The sequence below is a fragment of the Typopeltis vanoorti genome, chromosome 20 (assembly GCF_054136105.1).
Source record: "Typopeltis vanoorti isolate ZY-2024b chromosome 20, IOZ_Tvanoo_1.0, whole genome shotgun sequence".
Lineage (NCBI taxonomy): Eukaryota > Metazoa > Arthropoda > Arachnida > Uropygi > Thelyphonidae > Typopeltis > Typopeltis vanoorti.
The window spans coordinates 107,559,999-107,586,053 of NC_143568.1; the positions used below are offsets into that span (position 1 = coordinate 107,559,999).

A 26,055-nucleotide genomic window follows, 5' to 3' on the forward strand; every position below is an offset into this window, starting at 1 on the left:
GCATGATTAGATATCCAGTGTCGTATTATATTGGTGGGTTTGTGCTAGAAGAAACTGATGAGACTAGGGTTCTTGGAGTGTTAGTGGATAGGAAGTTGAAGTTCAGGGGACCATGTAGCAAAGATTGCAAAAGATAATTGCAATGCTGAAATGACTGTTCATATATAAAGATAAGGATGTCATTTTGCCTCTTTACAAGGCCTTGATAAGACCTCACTTGAACTATTATGCGCAAGTCTGGTTTCCGTTGTGATTCTGGATGTTGACAATGTCAAGTTCTTTCCTAATATCCTCGTTTTTAATATGATATTGCCATTGATGCCATCTATTCATGCCTATAATCTTTCTCAAGGACTCTCATATCTGCCGTGTCTAGTCTTTGGTCAAGTGTTTTACTTCTGACCCAGCGCTCAGATCCATAAGTTAAAACTGGTTTGAACACTGTCTTGTATACAGCTAATTTAGTGTTCTGACTAATTTCTCTCTTATTCCATATGAATTTATTCAATTGACTTCCTACCATACCAGCTTTGTTGATTCTGTTGTCTATTCTATATTTAATTTACCATCTTCAGTAAAAATCTTGCCTAAGTAGCTGAAATGTTTCACTTGTTCCACAGGTTCTCCATTCACAACACAGTTGACATTTTCAATGATTCTGCCTATTTTCATTGTCTTTGTCTTTTTATTGCTGACCTTCATACCATATTTATTACAACAGCTATTCAATTTAGTCAGAGAATCTTGCAGACTTGTAGCGGATTTATTTAGAAGTATAACATCATTCGCATAAAGCAAAGAACTGACATTAACATCTCCAATTTTGATATCATGTTTAATACCACTTTCCTTCATAATGTGATCCATATAGATAATGAATAACAGAGGGGATAATGTACATCCCTGTCTCACACTAGATTTAACATTAAACCATCTTCCTGTACTTCCTTCAATTCTAACTGCTTACAACTCAAATAAAGACTAAGTATTGCTTGATATAATGCCCCATTGACACCATATAACTGTAGCGTATTGAATAGCTTCTCTCTTGGCACCTTGTCATATGCCTTTTCCAAATTGACAAAACTTAAATACAGATCTCTGTTATATTCCCATGCTTTCTCGACTATTTGTCATAAAGTGAAGATCTGATCCTGACAGCCTCTATTTGGCCTGAATCCAGCTTGTTCTTCACCAAGCTTTTCTTCCACAATTCTTCTCAACCGTTTCTCAAGTATACTTGCATAGATCTTGCCAGGAATGCTCAGTAGGGAAATACCTCTGTAATTCTCACATTCAATTTTATTTCCCTTTTTATATATGGGTACTATGAGAGCTCTACTCCAATCATCGGGAATTCGTCCCTCTGTCCAGGCTTTCTAAACTATGCAGTGCAGCCACTGTAAGACTATTATACCACCATACTTCAGCATTTCTGGTAGAATATCATCTACTCCTGCTGCCTTTCCACATTTCAAGCCTTTGATGGCTTTTTCTACTTCAAGTATGGATATGTATTCCTGACTTCATGCCTGATCAGTGTATTTTACCACTGTGCTGTCATCACTGCTTGTTTCATTTAGCAGTTTTCCAAATTATTTACTCCATACTTCAAGGATATCTTTTCTCCTGTTTTCATGTCACCTTTATCATCTCTAACTCCTTTTACAGCACTCTTTCCTCCATTCCTAAGCTTCTTCAACAACTTCCAAAATATTTTGCCACCTTCTTGATATTTGTTTTCTATATTCTTGCCAAAGTCCTCCCATGACTTTTGTCTCTATATTCTCTAAGAGCACAAACCGATTATTTGACAGGAACTTTTGATATGCTTTCTTCTTTTCCTTCACTGCCTCTTTAACTTCCTGTGTCCACCAGGGAGTTCTGACTTTTTTATGCTTGCAGATAACCTCACCACATGCCTCTCTGGCAGAATCAATCAATGTTTTCTTCAGAGTTTGCTCTGAATCTCCAAGGTTTGATTCCTGTTCTCAAACTCTTTCATTTTTTCTTCAATAAGCTTTGTGTATTTTAGTCTACAATTCACATCTGAGAGCTGCTCAACTTTTATTCGCTTTAAAACTTTCTTACATGTTATTCTTTTAAAAAAAAAAAAAAATCAGCTAACGCCTTTTTATTCCCGTATACGGGGAGTAGGCGAGGCCATTTAGCCCTATCTAACTTTTGGAGACTGAGTGGGCAGTTCAATCTCCACTGGTACCAATCAGAGATAGATGACCCAAGTCTGTCACTATTAAGCGGTACACAGTGAAGAGAGACGGCTCAAATGTGCCGCCATCTCGTGGTCCCTAACCCTAACACAATATATTTAATGTCTGAAAATAATGTGGGTTCTATGGTCGATTTTCTTGAGTTTACAGGACGAAAAACCCGAGTTTCTGGGAGGAAAAACCTGCTTGCCCGTGCCAGAGATCGACTAACTCGGGAACCGGTCTAAAAAAGGCTTGGAAAAATTTCCTGTAGTCGCTGACTAGACTGGAAACCAAGTCTTCCTTCGTGCGGCCAAGCGCCGTGATATGCAAACGCCACATCCACTGCTACACAGGCTGTTATTTTGTTATTCTTTTCGATATGAAATTCACTTTTATCCTGCTCAAGACTAAATAGTGATCACTTCCAATTTCAAATCCTCTGTACACTCTGGTGTCCTGCACCAGGGAGAAAACATCACTATCAACAATAACATAGTCAATGAGACTTTTCTTATTCCTTGCCTCTTCTCTCCATGTGAATTTGTGCACATTTTTATGTTGGAACATGGTGTTAGTAATAACTAGTCCATGTCCTGAGCAGAAATCCAACAGATATTTGCCATTTTAAGGTCAAAGCTGTATAACTGAGAGGAGACCTCCACATAGCCTTTAAAGGAATGCGAATAACCGACCAGGGCTTCTGACCTAATGTCCAATTCTCACCTTCTCGTGGTGCACCCTCTTGGGTATATACTTGGATACTGAATAAACGAGGATGGGCTGGCAATTTGGGATTTAGCCGACCAAATTGTATTCTTATTGGTTAAACAAAAATAAAAAATGATGGTACGACATGACAAAATTTCATGCCGTATGACATGACAAAATTTCGCCCAGTTAAACAAGGCCCCCGTTGTTTTCGCCAGGGAACCAGGGCGAACAACGAAAAGTCAGCTACTGGAACAAATCTGAAAGCACACCCCAACTCAAAATCACCAAATTTAAAGATCGGTACTATCAACATAAGAATCCTGAATGGCAAAGAAATGGAGCTAGCTGAGGAATTAGATAAGTACCAGATCGACATTATAGTTGTGACTGAAACAAAAAAGACAAAAACTGGTGAGATCTTTCTGAGCAATAAATACAAAATGTTATATTCAGGCAATGACAATCAAAAAAAAAGAAGGAGTAGCCATAGTATTCAACACAAAATACGAGGCTAATCTTTTTGAATGGCAGTCAGTCTCATGGGCAAATATGAGAATGGGAAACTGGACAATGAGACTTATTTGTGCCTATGGTCCCACAGAAGGTTCTACTAAGGTAGAAGTGGAGGAATTTTCTGGGGCTTTAGAAAAAGCAACTGACACAATGAAAAAGGAAAAGTTGGTCCTTGTTGGGGATCTAAATAGCAGAGTAGAAAAGTAGGAAATGATTGTGAGACATACAAAAATATTTTGGGAAAATTTGGAGAAAAGAGCAATTAATATCATATTAAAAAGAAAAATGTACAAAATTTTTAAAAAGAATCAATCACATAACTTTGAGAGGTTAGCTCTAAATATACAAATATTATTGGAGAAAAATTGAAAGAGTTTCATAACAAGAATTAGATCTTTAAGATTCAATGCCAGACTGAAAACATAATTGATTTAGCCAGTGAAGTATGTGGTCAATTTGTTGGTATGGATAGAAAAATTAGAACTCTGTGGCAGACTCAGGAAGTTCGAGGAGTCTATCATAGAAAACAAGAAAGGGTACATAAGTTCCTCACAAATGTCTTCAACATTTGCTCTGGAAGAATACAAAGAATAATATAAGAAAGCAAAGCCATGCATAAACAGTAGCTAAACAAATCATAGGAGAAACATTGGTATGCATATATAACATAAATATTTCGAAGGTGGCAAAATATACTTGGTAGTTAGTGAAAGAGCTTAGAATTAAAGGAAAGAGTAACAAAAGGAATCAGAGATGATAATGGTGATATAAAGAAAATGCTATGAAAGATTGTAGAATGAAACATGAAATGACGGGATAGTGGTAGAAAATATTCAAGAGGAAGACAGTGAGGAGTACATTGACTCAGAAAGGCTCATCAAACTTTGAAATAAGTGATTACCATTTAGTTTTGAGCAGAATAAAAATGAATTTCATACTGAAAAGAAAATATGCATAATAATTTTAAAAAGAATCATAATCAAGCAGCTTTCAGAAGTGAACTAGGCTCATATATACAAACTGTTATTCAGTTAAAAAATGAAAGAGTTTGGAAACAAGATCTTGAAGAATTAATAACAGATTCTGAGAAAAAAAAAATGTCGATTGTTTCAGTTAGGGAGGCATTTAGACATTATAGTTGTGACTGAAACAAAAAAGACAAAAACTGGTGAGATCTTTCTGAGCAATAAATACAAAATGTTATATTCAGGCAATGACAATCAAAAAAAAAAGGAGTAGCCATAGTATTCAACACAAAATACGAAGCTAATCTTTTTGAATGGCAGTCAGTCTCATGGGCAAATATGAGAATGGGAAACTGGACAATTTTTCACAGAGATGAAAAATAAGATTTATGCAAATATACTTGAGAAACGGTCGAAAAGGATTCTGGAAGGGAATCTTGATGAAGAACAAGCTGAATTCAGGCCAAATAAGGCTGTCAGGATTAGATTTTCACTTTATGACAAATAGTTGAGAAATTGTGGGAATATAACAAAGATCTGTATTTTAGTTTTGTAGTCCTGAAAAAGGCATATGACAAGGTGCCAAGAGAAAAGCTATTCAAAATACTAGTTATATGATGTCAATGGGGCATTATATCAAGCAATACTTAGTCTTTATTTGAGTTGTAAGATGGTTCTTTACTTTATGCAGATGATGTTATATTTTTAATTAAATCCAGTATAAGTCTGCAAGATTTTCTGACTAATTGAATAACTGTTGTAATAGGTTTGGTATGAAAATCCAAAATAACAAGATGAAGACAATGAAAATAAGCAGATACATTGAAAATATTGACTGCATCATGAATGGAGAACCTATAGAACAAGTCAAACATTTCAGCTACTTAGGCACAATTTTTAGTTAAGATGGTAAATTAAATATGGAAATGGAAAACAAAATATGGAAATGGAAAACTTACTAATGCCTGTATTGTAGGAAGTCAACTGAATAAATTTATATGGAATAAGAGAGAAATTAGTCAAAACACTAAATTTGTACAAGACAGTGTTCAAACCAATTTTAACTTTTTGATCTGAGAGCTGGGTGAGAAATAAAACATTTAACCAAACACTAGAGACCACAGGTATGGGAATCCCGAGAAAGACTAGGAGCATGAACAGATGGCATCAATTTCAATATCATATTAAAAACAAGGATATTAGGAAAGAACTTGACATTGTTAGCATTTAGGAATGTGTTGGCAGAGCTAATCTCAGGTGGTATGGTCACTTAAACAGAATGCCAAAGATTAGCAAAACAAGTTTATTCTGCCAGGTTGACAAAAAAGACCCAGAGGAAGACTAAGATATAAGTGGATTGATACAGTAAAAAGTGCCTTAGAAGACAGAAATATAAGATCTGATAATGTTGTAGTCTTGACAGGTAACAGATTGATTTGGAAGATAATTGTAGATAGGAAGTTAGTAATGATGTAAGTTTTTCATGTAGTACTATCATAAAATCCTCTACACCTTAAAGGTACATGTTAGGAATTTGATCATGATGAAGAAATCCAAACTGCTTGATTGAGTAACAATTTACATTGGCAGTCCTTGGAAAGAAGAAAGCACATAAATATTCCTATCAAGTAAATAAGCATGTGACCTGAGAGTATATGGAGAAAAATGTAGAAATATAGAAGATAAATCAGGAAGGTCACAAAATGTTCTGAAGATGGTTATTGAGAAAACTTAGAAATTGAGGAAAGAGTGTGAGGTAATTTTATTAAATAATAAAGATGTTTCAGATTTCTAGAATAATTACTTTAAAAAAAATTGTTCAAAGAAACTAGAAATGACAACAGATCTATGGTTGAAAATATTCTAGAAGAATGGTAAGGAGTGAATGTATATCAATGCTTTAGATAGAAAAGCTATCTACAGCCTGAAATGTGGAAAGGTAGCTGCATTAGATGATATTCACTTAGAAATGCTCAAATATAAAGGTATAAAAGATTTACCAGTACTATGCTGCATAAATAAAAATGCCTGGTAAGAAGGTCGAATTTCAGATGATTGGAGTAGAGCTCTCGTAACACCCATCTATAAAAAAAAAATAGACATAAAAGTGAATTTGAGTATTACAGAGGAATTTGTATGCATGCCTACTTGGAAGCAAGCTTAGAAAAATTGAAGATGACAAACTTGAACTTGATTTTCACTTTGGGGTGCTTAAGGATCTAAGCTGTAGAACTGGGAGGGAACCTCCATTTAGTCTTTTAAGGAATGTGGAGAACTGACTGGGACTTCTAACCTAATGTCCAATGCTCATCTTCTCATGTTGCTCCATTAGATATCTACCTGGATACTGAACGAACAAGGATGGGCTGACACTTTGGGATTTAACCAACCAAATTGCATTTTTATTGATTTAGATCACAATATAAAATGATGGTACAACATGACCGAATATCATGTCAGCTGGGGCATTGCCCAGTTACACAAGGCTCCCATTGTTTTTGTTAGGGAACCAGGGTGAACAGTGACAAGTCAGCTACTGGATCAAATCCCAGAACACGTCCCAACAACATCAACAAAGTTCAAGATTATAAACAATAAATATATAACCACTGTAATTAACTTTAATGAAATGAAAATACAGATATTTTGTACTGAAAATAACAGTACATCATCAGTGTGTAGAAACAAGCAAATCAAAGGAACAGGAATACAAGGTACATACAGCAGTCAGTGGTTTACCAATTAAAAACTGTTGTCGCATGCTAGAAATTAATATTAATAAATAATATTATTAAAATATTATTAAAACTATTTTTGATGGTTACATAAGATAAGAATCTTTTGGGAGAGAGAACAGACAATCGTCTGATTCAGATTTGGGCTATGTAAAAGGGCTTCGCAACTTTCTTTGAAAAGGCGTTCATATTTAAGTCGGCTTCTAGAGAAGACTAGCTTCATCCCGCTTTATACTTTGTTTAGTGTCAATACTATGTTATGCCAGACCAGACTTTTGAGGTTTCATGTATTCGATATAATATTGATGTTCATTAATTATTTTTCCACAGAACGGCCTGCCTGCCTGCCCAAAGTATATTAGATTACTTTCACAAGGTATCTGGTAAATGCCAGCTAATGATAGAATGTGACAGTTAGATGGCAGCAGATGATAGAATTATCATCTGAAATAGAATTATGATAGAATGAGATGATACTTCTTCAAAATTCTACCAATCTGTTCAGAGATGCCAGAAATATAAGGGATTGGAACCATGTGGTCTGTTGAAGAATCCTGAGGTGTTGGAACATAGGAGTCAATTATCTGCTGGATTTGATTAAGACTGTAACCATTAAATTCCATTAACGTTTTGATAGTGAGAAGTTCTTGTTGTAAGCTTGAGGGAGAGGAGAACACCTTATGTGCTCTATTAATTAAAGACTTGATAACACCAATTTTTTGAGAAGTGTGATGAGCAGACTTTTGCTGAATGTATCTGCTAGTAAAGGTAGGTTTTCGATAAACACTGGTTGATAAATTGCCGGAGGCTGTGCATGTACGAATGGTTCAAGAAGGATGCTTTTCTTTTTCCATAGTGAATTGAATGCATGGGTGAAGGCTATTGATCTGTTGTAGGGTAAGTTCATTTTTGGATCACCAAAGACATCATCAATATAATGAAACAAATGAGAGGGTTGGGATGAATGGATGAGAACAAAGTATCTTCCAGATGGTTCAAAAAATAGTTTGCCAAAGGTGGAGACAGAGGACTATTCATAGCAGTACCTTCAACTTGTCTATAGATTTTGTTTTTCCAGCTGAAATATCCTGATTCTATAACACATTCAAAAATCTTTGCAATATCATGAAGGTAATCATCATATAGTAAATTAACAGTGTCAAATAATGGATTGTTGGTAAAGAGCGAAACAATGTCAGAGTCGACTAACAAATCCAACTCTCGTATTTGAATATCCTTGATTTTCTCAAGAAAATGTGTGGGATTCTTGATGAATGATCTGGATTGTCCAATATGGGCAGTTAATAAACGTGACAGAAATTTAGCAATTCTATAAGTGGAGAATTAAGAATCTTCCTAATAATAAATCTCCTGGGTATGATAATATTCCAGCTGAGCTGCTGAAAGCTTTGACTGGCAATAATAACTATTTTGCAGAATCCATTCAGGACATCTATAAAACAATACAATTACCTGAAGTTTTTACAACATCTATCTGCATACCAATTCCAAAGAAACATAATGCACAAAATTGCAAGGATTACAGAACTGTGAGCCTAATATCCCATGCATCTAAAATTATTTTAACCATTGTTAACAAACAAATTGAAAGAGCCATAAGTGGTGAATTGAGTGAACAACAGAAAGGCTTCAGAAGAGAAATGGGAACCATTAACGCTATCCTGGAACTATAAATACTAATAGAAAGATCACTTGAAAGAAATAGGAACATTTACATATGCTTCATAGACTTTCAGAAGGCTTTTGATCAGATAAAACATAATAAAATGTTCAATATATTAGATAAATTAGACATAGAAGATCATGTACTTAAGATTATAAAAATGATTTACACCAAACAGAAAATGCAGCTGTTTAACGATGAGGCTTCTGTAGTGAAAATAAAAAGAGGAGTTAGATAAGATTGTATCCTTTCACCAAAACTATTTAATATCTATAGCGATACAGTGATGAAAAAGATTAAACAAAAAATAGGAATTGGTATCATTTTTACTTTTACTTAATTCTCTTCACTCCACCTAGGAGCATAGGTCTTCTACCACTATTTTCCACCGGACTCTGTTTTTTGCTTCTGCTTTTATTTGGTTTCTAGTTTTTATTAATATTTGTTATTTCTTTCAGTATTGTTCTTTTTCTTGTTTCTCTTGTTGGCCTTCCTCATCTTCTTTTACCCTGTGGGTTCCAATCTACAGCCTGTTTTACTATTATTTTATCTTCTTTCCTCAACACAAGCCCCAACCATCTCCATTTTCTTTCACGTATCTGTTGCAACATGGGTTTCTGGTTTGTTCTCTGCCATAGTTCTTCGTTTGATATTTGTTTTGGCCAATATATTCCCAGTATCATTCTTAAACACTTGTTTAGGAACACCTCGGCACCGTTAAATATCATTTTTGTTTAACATCCAAATTTCTGATCCATACATTAGTATTGCCTTTACATTTGAGTTAAATATTCTCATTTTGGTTTTTATAGACAAATTCTTGTTTTTCCAAATATTTCTAAGTTGGTTGAAAGTTGAATAAGCCAGCTGTTTCCTTCTATTTATATCTTCAGTAGTTCCTCTTTTTATTGATACTATTGAACCAAGGTATATGAATTGTTCTACTTCTTTAAGCGGTATTTCTTCTATTGTTATTTGTTTATTTTGTTTTTTGCATTTATTTTCATCAACATTGTTTTATTTTTATTTATCCTAATCAACTTTTTTGGCTGTTTCTACAAGTGTTGTTGTTTTTTGTTCTATATGTTGGTGCTTCTGTGAAAGTAAGCAGATATCACTTAAATATAAAGAGCCAATAAGCTTCTCGGCGATATAAACATTATTTAAATTAAGAGGATGTTAAATCCCATATTGTTTTAAAACCGAATAAGAAACTCAAAGATTGGAATCAGAGAGTTTCATGCCGAATATAGTATAATAAACTATAACAGTATTGGCGACTACTAGCGTGAGCTAATGCAAGTAGTCCAAGCAACTCGCAGCAAAGGTGGTAAAGTTCTGATCGCTATTCTTGGTATTTTCCATAATGTAAAAGTGAATGTGTTTTACATTATGGAAAATACCAAGAATAGCGATCAGAACTTTACCACCTTTGCTGCGAGTTGCCCGAGTAGTCCAAACTACTTGCATTAGCAAGTAGTTTGGACTACTTGCTAATGCAAGTAGTCGCCGATACTTTTATAGTTTATTATACCATATTCAGCATGAAACTCTCTGATTCCAATCTTTGAGTTTCTTATTCGGTTTTAAAACAATGTGGGATTTAATATCCCCTTAATTTAAATAAGCAGGTATCATCTGCAAAATCTAGATCATGGAGTTGGTTTTGAAGTAACCATTGTAATCCTGTATTTCCATGAGATACTTTTTTCATCACCCAGTCTACGACAATTAAAACCTTGCCTTACTCCTGTCTTTGTTTTAAATGGCTCTGAGAGGGCATTTCTTGTATTACTTTAATTTCAAAATCTTCATACATTTTTTGAATTATTCTTATTATTTTTTCTGGGAGTCCATAATTTCTAAGTAATTTCCATAGGGGAAGATCTGTTTATACTGCCGAAAGCTTGTTCAAAGTCAGTAAAATTTAAATATAAGCTTGCCTGCCATTCTAATGATTGTTTTCTATGATAATTTGTAAAGTAGCAATGTGGTCGGTGCATGATCTATTGGCTCTAAATCCTGCCTGTTCTGGTCTTAGTTGTTTTTCTATTTCTATTTTGATTCTTTCTAGTATTATCCTTGCTAGTATTTTACTTATAACACTCAGCAATGTTATACCTCTCCAATTTTTGCGTTCAGATAGGTTCCATTTTTTGGGTAATTTAACCTGGAATCCAGTATTCCATTCCTTAGGTCACTCTTCTTTCTGCCATATCTCATTTAGTAAGGGATATAATATCTGCTATAAGTTTTGGATTTGCTTTTAATATATCACCTGGTATGTTGTCTACTCCCGGTGCTTTACCTATTTTGATCTTAAGTTATTGCTTTTCTAAAATCTTTTTGTTATTTTATTGAAATTTATATCTAATGATGCATTTTGTTCATTTAATTCTAGGCTCTGGTCACCATCAGTCATTTCTTGAAATTTCTCTGAGAAGAATTCCACCCATCTATTTATCTGTTCTTTTTCATTTAATAATAGTTTTTCTTCTTTATTGCATATAGGAACTATCCATTTGTTTCTTTTTCCACTTAATTTCCTTGTAATATCATACAACTTTCTAGTATCATTTATATATGCAGCATTCTCTGCCTCTTGTGCTAGATTCTCTATGTATTTTCTTTTATCATTTCTTGCACTTCTTTTTATTTCTTTGTTAATTGCTCTATATCTTTCTGCTTGTTCTTGTTCAACATTTTCGCCAATCTGTAACAGTTTCTCTTTTATTCTTTCTCTCTCCTCTATTTTTAATTTGGTGTTTTCTGATATCCATTCCTTGTCGGTATTAGTTCGAAATCCCAATATCTTTTCTGATGTGCTTATTAGTATGTCTTTAATCTTGGTCCATTTTCCTTCTATGTTATCTCCTTCTCTTTTTTTGAGTTTATCCCATTTATTCTGTAGAGTTATAAATTTATTTCTAATCTCTTTGTTTTTGAGTTTTTCAATTCTAAACCTCTTCCTATTGTGCATTGTTTGTTTATTTTTAAATATTTTTACTTTCATAGTAGCTGTTAGGAGAAAGTGATCTGAATATGCCTCAGCTCCTCTTTTAACTCTGACATCCAGGAATGATTTCCTCTAATTCTTTGATATAAGTATATGGTCTATTTGGTTCTTTGTCTTTCTATCTGGTGCTATCCATATCCACTTGTGTATTTTTTTATTTTGGAAGAGACTCCCTCCTATTATAAACTGATTGAACATACAAAAGTCTATAAGTAACTCTCCATTTTCATTTATTTCTCCCTACTGCATACTTTCCCATAACAGTTTCTTTATTAGTATTATCATTTCCAACCTTAGCATTAAAGTCTCCAATTATAAGTTGCATATCTTTTTTATTTGTTGTTTCTACTTCTCTGTAGCATGTTATAAAAATGATCCTTTTCTTCCTGGATCGCATCATTTGTTGGTGCGTATATAGCGCAGTTATTGTGATGTTCTGCTTGCTGGCTTTAAATCTAGCGTTTAGTATTCTTTTGGATATTGGGTTCCACCCCATTAATGCACCATGAGCTTTCTTTGTCATCATTAGTGCAACTCCCTTTGTGTGGTCATTCATATTTTGGTTCCCAGAGTAGATTAAGTAGTGACCAGAGTTTAATTTGATTTTTCCAGTTGCTATCCATCTTGTTTCGCTTAATCCCATTATTTCTAGTCTGTATTTTTCTAGAACTCTCGCGACTTGGTATGTCTTCCCAGTTTCGAACATGGTTCTAACATTCCAATATCCCAGTCTAAGCTTGTCGTTTGGTAAGGTGTCTGTCACTTCCTTCCGCACCTCTGCTTCCCCAGAAGGGCTTTCACATTGGTGCTTCGTGTTCTATTTCCTTCATCCAGTATCACATTTTGGAAGGTTTCAGTTTGCATAGCAAAGATTTTTTTTTCTGAGACTGAGTTGCTAGCCGCCCTGCACTCAACCCTCCCCATTTATCTGGGCTTGGGATCGGCATGTCAAGTTTTCACTAAGCATGGCTGAGTTAGGAATTGGTATCAATGGTATAAAATACAACAATCTTAGATATGTTGATGATACCATTCTAATAGCAGAAAACAGAAACAAATTAATCAAATTACTGCAGCTACTAAATGAAGAAGGTAAAGAATTTGGATTAGATATAAATGCAAAAAAGACCAAATTTATGAAAATCTCAAAAGAAAGCAGAAATATTCATAAACAATATGCAAATTGAACATACAACAGAATACAAATATTTAGGCACCTACTTTACTGCAGATGGAAAGCAAGATAAAGAAATAAAAATAAGAACAGCCATAGCTAAAGATGCATTCTGGAAGAATAAAGATCTGCTCAGAAGTCCTGTGAGTATCGAGACAAAGAAAAGAATGATAAGAACATTAGTGTGGCCAATTTTTACATATGGAAGTGAGACCTAGATATTCAATTAGAGAGTAAGGCAACAGATAATGCCTTTGAAATGTGGTGCTATAGGAGAGCTCTGAAAATCCCATGGACAGAACATGTGACAAATACAGATGTCAATGAGAACACAGAGATCTTTATCAGGAAATGATCCAGAGAAAGATGAGATTGGCAGGACAGAGGATATTAACAGTTTTAGGAAGAAAAATTATGGGAAAAGGATCAAGAGGCAAAAAACGAAGGGCATGGCTTGAAGATATAAGATCATGGACAGGATCACATGGCTATGCAGAAACAAAAAGGAAAGCCACCAACAGAGAGAACTGGAAGGACGTGGTGCTGCACCCTCTCGCTGAGGAAGCTACATGAAGAAGAAGAAAAATTGGTGGGAGAGTCAATACAATTCATGATGGGTTCTTACTGGATAACCTTCTTTATGAATTTTTGGGAGACTATATAAATGAGGAGTTCTTCCAAAATGAGTGTGCAACTTGTCCAAAGTATTTTGATCCCAGCTAACAACTTCATCAAGCGGTTTAATTGTTTAATTTGTGTTTTTGTAGGGTTATAACTAATTTCTTCATAGTTGGAGGTATCCTGTAAAAAGGCAGTCTATCTTTTTCTCATAGTCTGCCTTTTCCTTTATCTGCTTTTGAAATTGATATATTGCTCTTTTCTCTTAATAAAAACAGTGCACGGTTTCAGCACTAGATAAATTACATGGAGGTAATTTGCTTTTAAAAAGTGAAGCAGCAACTTTAAAGCCGGAAAGTCCTGATAGATTGCATTCAATGTTACAAAAAAATCGAGACACGTGATGCGTTTAGGTACCACAGCAAAGTCATAAGTCATAGTCTTTAATTCACTAGTTTCAGCATCACGCGATGGGCATCCAGAAATATTCACAATCCATTTATTAGTAGGAGTGTTGTCAGAATTTTTTGCTTACAGTATAAAGATTCATATTTTTGCATCGGTCTGCAGGAATGTTTTTGATAAGAATGGGCTAAAGATTGTTTTGAAACAGGTAGAACGATATCTACTAATTCCCCATCCAGGATAGCTGAAATCCTTTTTTCAAGATCTAAAATAGACTAAATATTAGATTCTAAATGTTTTTAATCGCTTGAAGTTGGTTCCCTTTTCAAGGAAAAACTTGCATGAATATAAATTGCGTGAGCTCCAGGCGACCGAATAGTTTCTCTAAATCTAGTAAACGTAGGAATAACTTTCGTATTGCAACATTTTTTAGAAAGGCAATTCAAGCGCGAAGCTTACCTTGTAAAACAGATACTTTTCCTAACTTGCCTGTTTGTTTAGTGAATTCTTCCCCGTGAAGGATAATAAGTATAATCTTTAAAGGTACCTGTGGCATGATTATAAACAATAAATTACTCGATAACCACAGTAATTAACTTTAATGAAATTGAAAGTATAGATATTTCATACTGAAAATAACAGTACATCATCTGTGTGTAGAAACAAGCAAAATCTTGTATTCCTGTTCTGTAAGGGTAGACCAAGTTTTCCTTGGTAGGTCAAAACCCAAAGGCATCTGAGTTGGGTCCACTAATTCATGAAAGTCCCCTGTTGAAGTATTAGCCAGGACTCTTTCCACTTTCATGTTAAAATTTTTCTCTGCAAGATTTTTCACTGTTAGGATTGGAAAGTGCTTTGACTTTAGCCTATTTATTTCTAGGGGCAGGATGTGTTCGTGGATTGGGAGATCTTGGATTTCCATGATTTTGCTATATTTAAGTAGAAGAATGTTGGATCTGTGGAGGTGGGATATGACTTAGCACTGGGAGCCAGTAGGTTTGGGGTTGAATTCACAGTTCCAGAAATGAGGCATATAGTGGTGTTAAGCTGAGCATTGACTAAGTACACGCAGGTGCTTTTCAACCATACAGTTGAGCAATATTCAACTGCAGAGTAAATGAGACCAAGAGCAGTGCAGTGAAGCATTGCCGTTGGGGTACCCTAAGTAGTTCTGCAGAGTTTTTGCAGTATATTGTTTCGTGTTTTTAAGTTGGATGCTATATTAATGAAATGCAGTTTAAACAACAGAATTTTATCCAAAGTGACAGCCGGATATTTTGGGAATCTGTTGTAGCATAGCAGTTTGAAATAGACCATCATTTCTTTGTTAGTCTGATTATTATTCAAGTGGAAGCATGAAACTTCTGTTTTTTACTAGAGTTTGGGCATCATCTCCATTTGCAGAAGCATGTATCTAAGGTTGCAAGGTCATATGTTAGTATGTCTTCCATTGTAGTAAAGTTGGTGTGTCTAGCGGCTAGAGCAATGTCATCAGTGTAACAAAACTTCTTGGAGGCTGTAGTAGGCAAGTCTGTAATGTATCAGTTAAAAAGGACGGGATTCAGGACCGACCCTTGTGGTAATCCATTATCCACTGATCTTTGTTTGCTTCTGTTCTCATCCATAGCCACTTGGAACAGGCAGTTGCTTAGGATGTTTTCAATTAGTTTAGCTATTGTTCTGCATGGAACAGAGTAAATTCCAGATTGTGCCTTGTCTCCACATTGTATCATAAGCTGTGGTAAGGCTACAAAAGCTACAGCTGTTTTCAGGTGTCATTGGTAGATGGCCTCTATGTGTGTGGTGAGTAACAAAACCTAATCACAGCAGTTTCGTGTATGTCTGAATCCAGCCGCTGGGACTTGTGCCATTATTTTCAGGGCAATTGTATTGAGGATGAACCTTTCTAGGAGCTTAAAACAAGTGCTAAGCAGGGTGATTGGTTGGTAATTTTCTGGTTTGTTGTTAGTTTTCCCTGGTTTTACGATAGGGGTAATTTTTGGTCTTTTAAACTCTTTTGAAAGTCTGTCAGTCTGGAGGATGTCAGAGAAGAAACAAGCTGACCACTGTCAAGCGTTTTGTCCTGACTTCCTATTGAAGTCAGGATGAATACCATCAAAACCTTTAGCCTTGCCGGGTTCATATCCATTAAAGCAATGTTAATATCTTCAAAAGTGAATGGTCACAAATGTAAAGGGTCTGATAGTCTACTACTAATCTTCAAATATGCAAGTTCTCTTTTTATTTGAGTAGTGTGCTGTTTATCCTTGGCAGTATACCTTGATATATTGACTATACGTGATGCATATTGGTTAGGAGAAATAGCTGATTGTTCCTGGACAGCTGGGGTGCCACTACCTAGTTTTCTTAGAAGGCTCCATGCCTTCCTATAGGAGTGACGAAAATCAAGTCTTTCTACTATCTCAGTTCATTTCTTCTGTCGGTTGTTGTCAAGGTTGTGAATGAGTTCATCTGTAATATCAGTGTTTCCACACTCTAGGTATTCTCGATACAGGTTTTTGTTGTCATCATCCCACCCAGGGATATACTTCTTGCAGAAGCCTCTTGGTATGGTCTTCTTACCTACAGCCAACATAGCTCCCATGAATCTTGTAATTATTGCTTGTTGGAGGGATCCAATGGACATATTTGTCTAGATGGGTAGTAAATGTGTCCCAGTTGGCTTTCTGGAAGTTCCAGGGGATGTTGGATTGATCTGACAAGGGGAACCTGCAAGCCTGCTTCTAATATAATTGGTCTATGTTGACTCTCTCGGAAAGTTGAAGAGAACTCTTCTCGATATAAGTAATGGTTGTCCATTGTTGTCTTGAATGACAAAGCAGAGGTCAAGGTTGTACTCCCTTTCCAAGCTGCTGATCTGAAAAAAGATCTATTTTTTGCATCGAAGATTATGTACACTCCTTGAGGGTACATGTCAGGAATTTGATGATGATGATGTGAATTTCTGCTATTCAGTCAGTCTTCTCCTCATTCATTGTTGGAAGCATATTTCCATTGTGTGTGGTGACTGTTGAAGTCACCTATATGCATCACAGGGTGGTTATGCACCGGTAGGACTTGGAGGCCACAAGAGTGCTGGGGATTTATACACGGTATTAAATGTTCCTTATCTTAGTTGTTAGATGCATGCCATCGGCAATGTTGGTTTTAATGCGGTGAAATCTTCTTAAAGAGAATCTTAAAGTTTCTCTTTTCCAAGGAAAATAAATTTTTTTCTTTCTGCACAGGAATTGGTTTAGAAACAGTTGGCACTTTTTTCTCGACCTCATAAAACGTAGATGTTATAGAACTCACAACGTGAGTTCTATAACATCTACATCAAAACCATTCAAAGCTTATGTTTTCAATGGCTGTCTTTCTCTGCCAGTTTTTAGGAGACTTAAATTTTGGCTTACCTTTTGATTCCCTACAAATTCTTTTAATAGTCGACTTTGATACACCCGCAATTTCACTTGCATGCTTTATGGCATGAAAAACTGGAACAGGGCGGCTGCCTTCTAACGATTTTTGTTTTTTTTTTCCAGAATATCAGCACATTATGCAATATTCTTTTGCAAGCACTACTGAAAGGTTCAACATCAGAACTTGTTGACAGTACTGGATCCATCATACAACTAAATACGAAAAAAAATCAGTGCAAAAAAGAACAAAAATCAAGCTAGTATACCTATAGACAAGAAAGCACGTGATTTCGCTTGTTGGCAATGAATTCGTATCCCTTATTCCTTTCTCCCCTTCAACATGAATTGACTCTTCTTGGCACTCTGCCAGTGATGGTTCTCTTAACTGTGAGCAGACAGTGCCTGTTAGGATACCAGTATTGTCAGATCTTATATTTTGGTTCTTCTAAGGCACTTCTAACTGCTTCAGTCTACCTAGATCTTGGTCTTACTCTGAGACTTTTCCTGCCATCCTAGCATCAAATACTAGTTTTCCTAACCTTTGCTTTCCCATTCTATTTAAAGTTACCGTGCCATCTGAAATTAGCTCTCTTTGCACATTCCTAAATATTAACATTGTCCAACTTTTCTCTAATATCTTTATTTTTAATATGATTCTGTCACTGATGCAATCTGTTTGCTATCCTAATTTTTCTTAGAATTCATGTCTATGAGGTTCAATCTTTGAATAACTTTCTTATTCTAAGCCAGCTCTCTGATGCATATATTTAAATTGCTTTGAAAACTTCCTTGTATATAGCTAAACGACACAAGTTAGTAAGAGTCACAGCATGACCATCCTTGTGCAGATAAACCACAAAGCAAGCAAGCAACTAACCAGCCAGCTTTAGAGTTGGACTAATTTCTCTCTTATGCCATATTCGCTTGATTCCCTACTATACCAGCTATTCTTCTTCTGTTGTCTATTTTTATTGCCATCTTGACTAAAAATTATCCCTAAACAGCTGAAATGTTTTTCATTTGGGATTCAGCTGATGGTTTCAGTGTTACTACCTATTTACATAATCTGTTTTTTTTATTGCTGATTTATATACCAGATTTGTAACTTAACTATACTGAAGTTTAGTTAAGGAATTCTGAAGATTTATACTGAATTTGTGTGGGAGTATAACATCTGCATAAAGTATGAAATGTTAAATAAACATCTCTAATTTTGATATCAGGCCTAATGCTAATTTCCTTCATAATGTGATCTTTATAGATTATTGATAATGTGCACCCTGGTCTCACACCTGATTTTACATCAGGCAATCTTGCTATATTTCTTACTTCACTTCTAACTGCTGACTTAGAACTCAAATATAGACTGCTTTTCTCATTATAGCATCCTGTTTACACCATATATCATTGTAGCATTCAGATAGCATTTCTCTTGTTATCATGTCTTTTCAAAATCCAGCTTGGTCTCCAAGTTTTTACTCCACAATTAATCTAAGCCTCATCTCAATTGTGTTTGCTAAAAGGATCAGTAGGAAATTTCTTCTCTAATTATCATATTTTGTTGTTATTTCCCTTTTTTTTTACAGATAAGTATTATTGCGAGCTGTACTTGAATCATCTGAAATTTGACCTGAATTATACAGCACTGCTGTAAAATTTTATTGTTATTTAGTTTAACATATATATACGGTTTTTTTTATTTGTTACTAATTTTTAATCTTGTTGGGCTGCGCCTTGTGCTATTTACTAGGATTCGCCTATTCTCGTTAATCTCTAACCTTCCCTACTTTCTTTGTTCTCTAACCCCTTTTCTTTCTTGCCCTCTGCTCCTACCGCACGTAAAGCCGACTCTATATCTAACTATCACCAGCTATGTGATTGCAGTATACTTATTTTCTCAGACTCTTCTACCAGACAAATTTATTTTTATTTACGTCTGCACCAGTCTGGAAGAAATAATATAGTTTAAGAATAATAAGAACAGGAACAAAAGTAAGGTCTCAGCTAAAATCCTCCTAACCATACAGCAAGTCATGGGTATTCTAAATTAACTCATGCACACATGTACAAAATTGAGATAGTGCATTGGCAAATGATCAGATCAATTGTTGTTCAAACAAAACATTTTATTCTAACTAAACAGTTAAGGTTACAACATAGTGGGGAGTAACTGACGCTCTCAACATATCTAATTCCTTCCAGCAAAAATATTATATCATTGAATTATATACATTTTACGTTCACTCAACATTCACACTCTACTTATCCATATAAAATACATATTTTACAATAAGTATAGAATAACTGTTCCCTCTTACATAACTACCTTCAGGATTTTTCCTTACACCAGTATAATATATACATTTGTTTTACTCTGATATTATACAACACTTTATTAAACTTTATCACCAACCCTTTGTAACATTTACATACAATTCTAACTTATCTATGTTCTAAAGAAAACAGCAATATCACTTGTTTACTCAGAGTTCTTTCTGTAAACACAGTCCTTTTTCATGTACAAAAACCTCTGTCAGGATGTTGAATCTTTGCCATTACACAGGACATGTTTTTGTCTCGGACACTTCTGTACTCTATTATTCTTGCTCCATTGGTGGCTTATTCGTTGCCCTGATATCAAACCTTTCACAGGAATCATGGTCAGCTACACAGTGGGACACATGTTGTCGGACAATCCTTGGAATTCTTTCCGGAACATTCTTAGAGGAATCGCCGACGGCGTAGTTCCGACAATGGGTGTCAAGCCTCCAGTTACGTGCTCCGAGTCATAGCCTCTTCTCCTCTCTTCCGTTCAGCCGCTAAGGGACCACATAACACCAGCATTTTGGCGGCCTCATAACCCTCCTAGTTCTCTTTTCTTTTCCCTTTCAGCCCCTTAAATATGCTCCTTCTTCTTTGTTCCCAACTTTGGAATGTCCGTGATTATCTGTTGGCACAATGATGTCACTCTGGTCTTCTAGCTGAAAGTTTTTGCTTCAGGTGCTCAATTTGTTTGCAAGTTGTTGCAAACTTTTCTGATACACTATTCTTTTTGCTGACTTACAACTTAAATATCACTTAATCCATTTTCTCTAATTTTAAGTACAATATTCAAACAGGAAATATTTAACAAATTTTTCAAGACAGTTAATTTATATTCAAAAAAAAAGAATCTTACATCATTTTTCCTACATTATTTAGTTTGAAACCCCCTGTAAAATCGCCCGAGATTTTACACTGCCTGTTAAACATGTTAAATTTAGCCATCAACGAGACCTAGCTGACAGTAGATGATGTAGTTACAGGAAGAGAATGTGAGGAGTTTATTATTTTTGGGGAGAAGATATGATGGGATGGGATGGGGGACTGCTGATGACAGCAGATGAATTGCATCCAAAAAGACTAGGATATAGGCATGTGGTTGGCAGTTCATTTGAGACAGGTGGGAGATTGAGGGCATCTGCTATGTGGAAGACATGCATCAGTACAGTGAGTGCAGGTTTGAGTAATTATTATGGGGGGGGGGACTTCAACTATGGAGACATAGAGTTGAGGAAAGGTCACATGGCAAGAAGGAAATGGAATTTGTACACCTACTATTTATTTATTTATTTATCATATGGCATATACACATGGTTAAAAGGAAATAAAATACATATCAATATAGATAAGACGCAATATATAAATAAGAAATAAAACATAAACAAGCAGATAAAATACAAGTATTAAATATATGACAAGCATCAAGCAAAAAAAATTTAATCATATTTTTACATTTAGATTTTTAATCCAATTGATTGCCTTTGGGGATAGGTAAAAAATGTCCTTTAGTTCACCTGGATATGCCGTTAACTCACATTCCTGAACTATATGACGAATTGTTTGGGTCTCGGTTCCACAGGGGCAGTGGGATTCAGTATGAAAGATAATTACTCAAGCCAACATGTGATGGAGGGGGACTCAGGTGAGACTAACACAATCTGGTCACACGATCAGAAGAGCTATCCATAACCAAGGTGGCCACATTGCCTCTGATTAGGAAGAAGGGCCATAAAGTCTTGACTTGAAAGGTTGTAAAATGTGAAATTTTCTGTCAGCAAAATATATGTGGAACTACAAGGCAGGTGATTACAACAAGCTTAGGTGGGGGAGAGCTTAAAGCTGTGCCATGACATAAAAACCTTCAAGGAAAGGATGTTAGTAGCACATTGAAGATAGTCAAGGTCAATATTCCCTCTAATTTTTGCTAGCATCTGTTTTTTTATTATTTTTGAAAACTTTTTCAAGGCACTTCAAGCTTCTGAAACAAGCAGGGTGGTGATCTCATACTGATCAGTGTGATTCATTTCCCACCTAAAGACAAGCACAAATATCCATTCTTATGGCAAGATTTGATCTCCCATAGTCTGTTAGTAGAGGACAGGTACATGTGTATTGCTAACTACTCATCAGCGAGAGTAACATCTGAGCATATATATATATATTTTTTTTGGGGGGGGGGCAGTCTTAAGTTCATTTTTTCCAATGTCTAGATTTGTAGATTTTATTTGTTACTGAGTTAATTTTCAGTTGATGTTTTTTGTTCCAGATTGTGCATGGCCTGCTGATACATATAGAAATTTCTTTGTTTTATTTATTATTTTTTAAATCTTTCTTCTGAAGTTTATTTATTTTTATGTAACTCACACTATGCTGTAAACCTCTAGTATATTAGTCCTATGGGTAGGTTAAGTTTTTTTTGTTATTGTTCTCTTTTATTTTTGTCATTTATCATATTAGAGGATCTTATATCTTACACAGAAAGAGCAGTTGATTGTGCAACATACTGGAGGAACATCTGTCCATATTTATTGTATATAACTTATGTATAGTTTCTTTTTTTGTCATATTTTGCTTATTAGTTCCTGTATAATTCACCAACAAATTTGAGCTGTACTCATTTGCAATGTATCCTAATTTGTTGTAAATAATGTTGTACCACTTACTTACTACTGTACCACTTGTGTTTGGATACGAAATAAATAAATTTATCATATTTTTAAATTTATTTTTTACATAACCTGGGAACCAGCTTTAGAGACCAATATAACTTTTTAAGCAATTTTAGGCTTCAGTAAGCAGGGTGGTGACTTCACACATGATGAAATTCATTTCCAACCTAAAGATATTCTCAAACATCCATATCCATAGTGGGATTTGTATGACTTATTGGTTGGCAGGTTGAGATTCTATCCCTCTCATCCAATGAGGATGGTATATTATAGTCCATATTTCACTTTCATTCAGTAGAATATCTCTTATTCTTTTATTTTGAACTTAATTACATTTTGAAGGTATGGTTAATTATTTCCTGTTATCTCTAAGCCTGTCTTTAATTCAGTTTCTTTATGTTCTATTGTATCAATTTGTTGTGGGATTTAAATATTACATGCAAAAAAAAAAAAAAGTTAAGGAAAGTAAGTATAGCCCAAAAAAAAAAAAAAGCTACTACAATATATGTTATGTATCGAAGTTCAGTATGTGTACATGTGTGTATGTGTGCATGCCATACTGTATTTCAGAGATTTATATAGAATAAATTTATTAGGCATTAGCCATATTTTAAATGCAATGTATGATAGATACTCTTAGTTTTTGATTTTGCTTCATTTATTTTTCTTCTGTTTTATGTTATTTGCATATGTTCCTTTTAGTTAGTGATTGATTGGCTTGAAAAAAATTCCCAAGATTTGCGCAGTCTAAATTCAGAAAAATTAGGATTATTTGGGGACAAAGGTATCTCATGGTAAGTGTCATTTATTTATAAGGTATCTTTATTAATCATTTCTCTTCATAGTTGCTTAATAATGGATGGATAATGTTGAATCTCACAAACACTCTCTCTCTCACTCATTATACATGCAAGTATATAAGATTTTTTTTAATACACAGTATGAAAAAAATGAAGTAGTTGGAGAAAAAAAATTTTGTCATCACTTATTCAGTAGTAGCAATACCTTTTTTTTTTTTTTTAAATACTATTTTAAAAATATGGGAATAGCACATACATAGCAGAGGGGAAAAAAGCATTGATATCAGTTTTATTTATCATTATCTGTAATTATATCTACCAACACTGAAGAAATCACAAAATGAGATATTGGATACATATCTGTAATAATCTACACTAGATATATCCGTAGACATTTTGACATATGCTTGATGGAATTTCATTTTGGAGACATCTAGCAAGAGAAAATTAGCACAAGCAGTGTTTCTTACCTACCACAACCACGTTCAAGTCCTGTCATCTGTGGCATCACCTCTAGAAGTCGGTGCTACAGTATCTTCAATTGTTTGTGAGAATTTGCCATAAATAATTGTATTAGTCATAGTATTCAAGTGAACTTGCATTCATTATCGGGGAGCAGTTTACCTTTCAGCAAAATATTTTAAAAACCATCACCCTACTACTTATATTCTCCAATGGTCTGCAGCTTCACACTGGTCACTCTACTCTTGTTCTGTGAACAGTAGGATTTACAAACCTGAATTTGTTAGTCCATATACTACATTAACATTTTTTATAGATGAAATTCAATTTGATATAACATTATGACTATATTTTTCACATTTGGTCTGAAATTTCAAGATTTATATCATACTTTGTGCTACAAAGAACTGTTTTTTAAAAGAATTTTAAAAGTGGAAGAGATTTTATAATTCAGATTTTCACTTGGAAGTTTTTCTTTTTGGGATTTTCTGCTAACTGGTTAACCACCCTGTATATATATTTATTTTATACTTATGGTTCAAGTCCATTCACTGACTGGAAGAACTTTTTCTAAGCCTTTCTTTGACCAGTTTCGAAGTTAGTTGATCTCTGACATGGGCGAGTAGGTTTTTTGTCCTGTAAACTCAAGAAAATCGACCGTAGAACCTACATTATTTCAGATAGTAACATATCCTGTTAGGGTTAGGTAAGAGATGGCAGCACATGTTTGCCCATCTCTTCATCGGTTACTGCACATAAATAGTGACAATCTTGGGCCAGCTATCTCTGATTGGCTACTAGTGGAGGTTGAACTGCTCACTCAGTCTTCATAAGCTAGATAGGGTTTAAATGCCACACCTATTCTCTATAAGGGAATAAAAGACATTACCTGATTATGATTTATTTTTTTTAAAAAAAAGTGGGGAGAGGAGCACTGGGATTTCCTGTTGGCTTTTTAAGTTATTTTTACTTTTATGTCCATTATTTGATGTTAATTTTTTGTTGTGGAGATCAATGTTTGCTTATGTGAGGTACTGTAGGCAGTCTGAGGGTATGCTTTTTGTCAAGGTTGTATATATGTTGTCCAAAACGTGGAGATTATTAGCCAATCATTTTTATTTAAATTTGGTTGTTTTATGAGCGGTTCACATACCTCTCTACAGACTTTTCTGATCAGGCACACCGGAGATCTTCCATAGAATTGATTGGAACAGCACTCAACTCTTACACCACACAAGAACGTGATATGAAAGAAAATTTAGAGGCTTGTGAAACACTTATAAAACAACCAAATTTTAAAAAAATGATGGGCAAAGAATCTCCAAGTTTTAAAAGGACAATATATATTACATCTCTGACAAAATGTACATCCTAAGATTGCCTAGAGTACCTCACATAAGCGATACTTATACCATAATAAAAAAAATTAACATCAAATAATGGCACCATGAAAGTAAAAATAATAATTTCAAAAGCCAACAGGAAATCCAAGGTCCTTCCCTTTTTTTTAAATATGTGTGTGTGTGTGTGTTTTAAAGGACTCTAGGTCAGTCAAACCACTGAAAAAATACAGTCAATTATCAAGACTAAAAGTAAGGCATAAGAATATTTTGATTTGCTGATGTAATTCATTATTAATCTTACCTAAATATTTTTAATATAAATTTTATGGTAGCTATTATCTTTCAGTTTAATTTTATTTTATAATTTAATTTTTTTTATGTTTTGTACCACAAGAGGTCATGCTAAGTGGGTTAAGTAGTGTCATGTGTGATGTACTTGCTAGTTGCAGTTATATATACACACGATCTTGCCATAAATACCGTTATAATTTCCACATATCCCCACTGTGCACAGCCAACATTCACATGTTTATCACAGAGAGAGAGAGAGAGATAGAGATTTGTCCAATTGTATGGGTTAACATGTAGTGAGGAGATTTTGAGAACCGTGTGATATAAAGATATAGAAGATGCATCTGACTGCCAAAGAATAGGTCGACTACACTACATTAGGATGCAACAGCTTATGAGGGCTGTGAAGGCATGCCTCCACCATGATGTCGCTGGTACTAACTGATGACCTTGGGGTGAGAGCTTGTTGTCATTCTACTGGACACTTCCTAACACCACAACTTATGCAGCAGAATGATAAAATCAAAGGCACTCTTCAGCAATATATGCACAACAGCCACAGAGATCTCCTCTTCACAGATGAGAAGATTTTCACATGAAGAGTCTTTTAACTGCCAAAATGATCAAGTATATGCTCTGGATAGTCACACAGCACCCAGGATTCAGAGAGGTCATCACCCCATGTCAGTGATGGTTTGTGGGGGTTGACGTA

General features: G+C 34.8%; 1 protein-coding gene across 1 annotated transcript in view; it reads left to right on the top strand.

Annotated features, from left to right (window-relative positions):
- Nup107 (nuclear pore complex protein Nup107) overlaps positions 1-26,055 on the top strand; it is a 304,699-nt gene that overhangs the window by 75,880 nt on the left and 202,764 nt on the right. Inside the window, exon 10 of the mRNA XM_090410299.1 lies at positions 23,150-23,241. Coding sequence (XP_090266425.1) covers positions 23,150-23,241 — 92 coding nt within the window. The remainder of the gene's footprint in view (positions 1-23,149; positions 23,242-26,055) is intronic.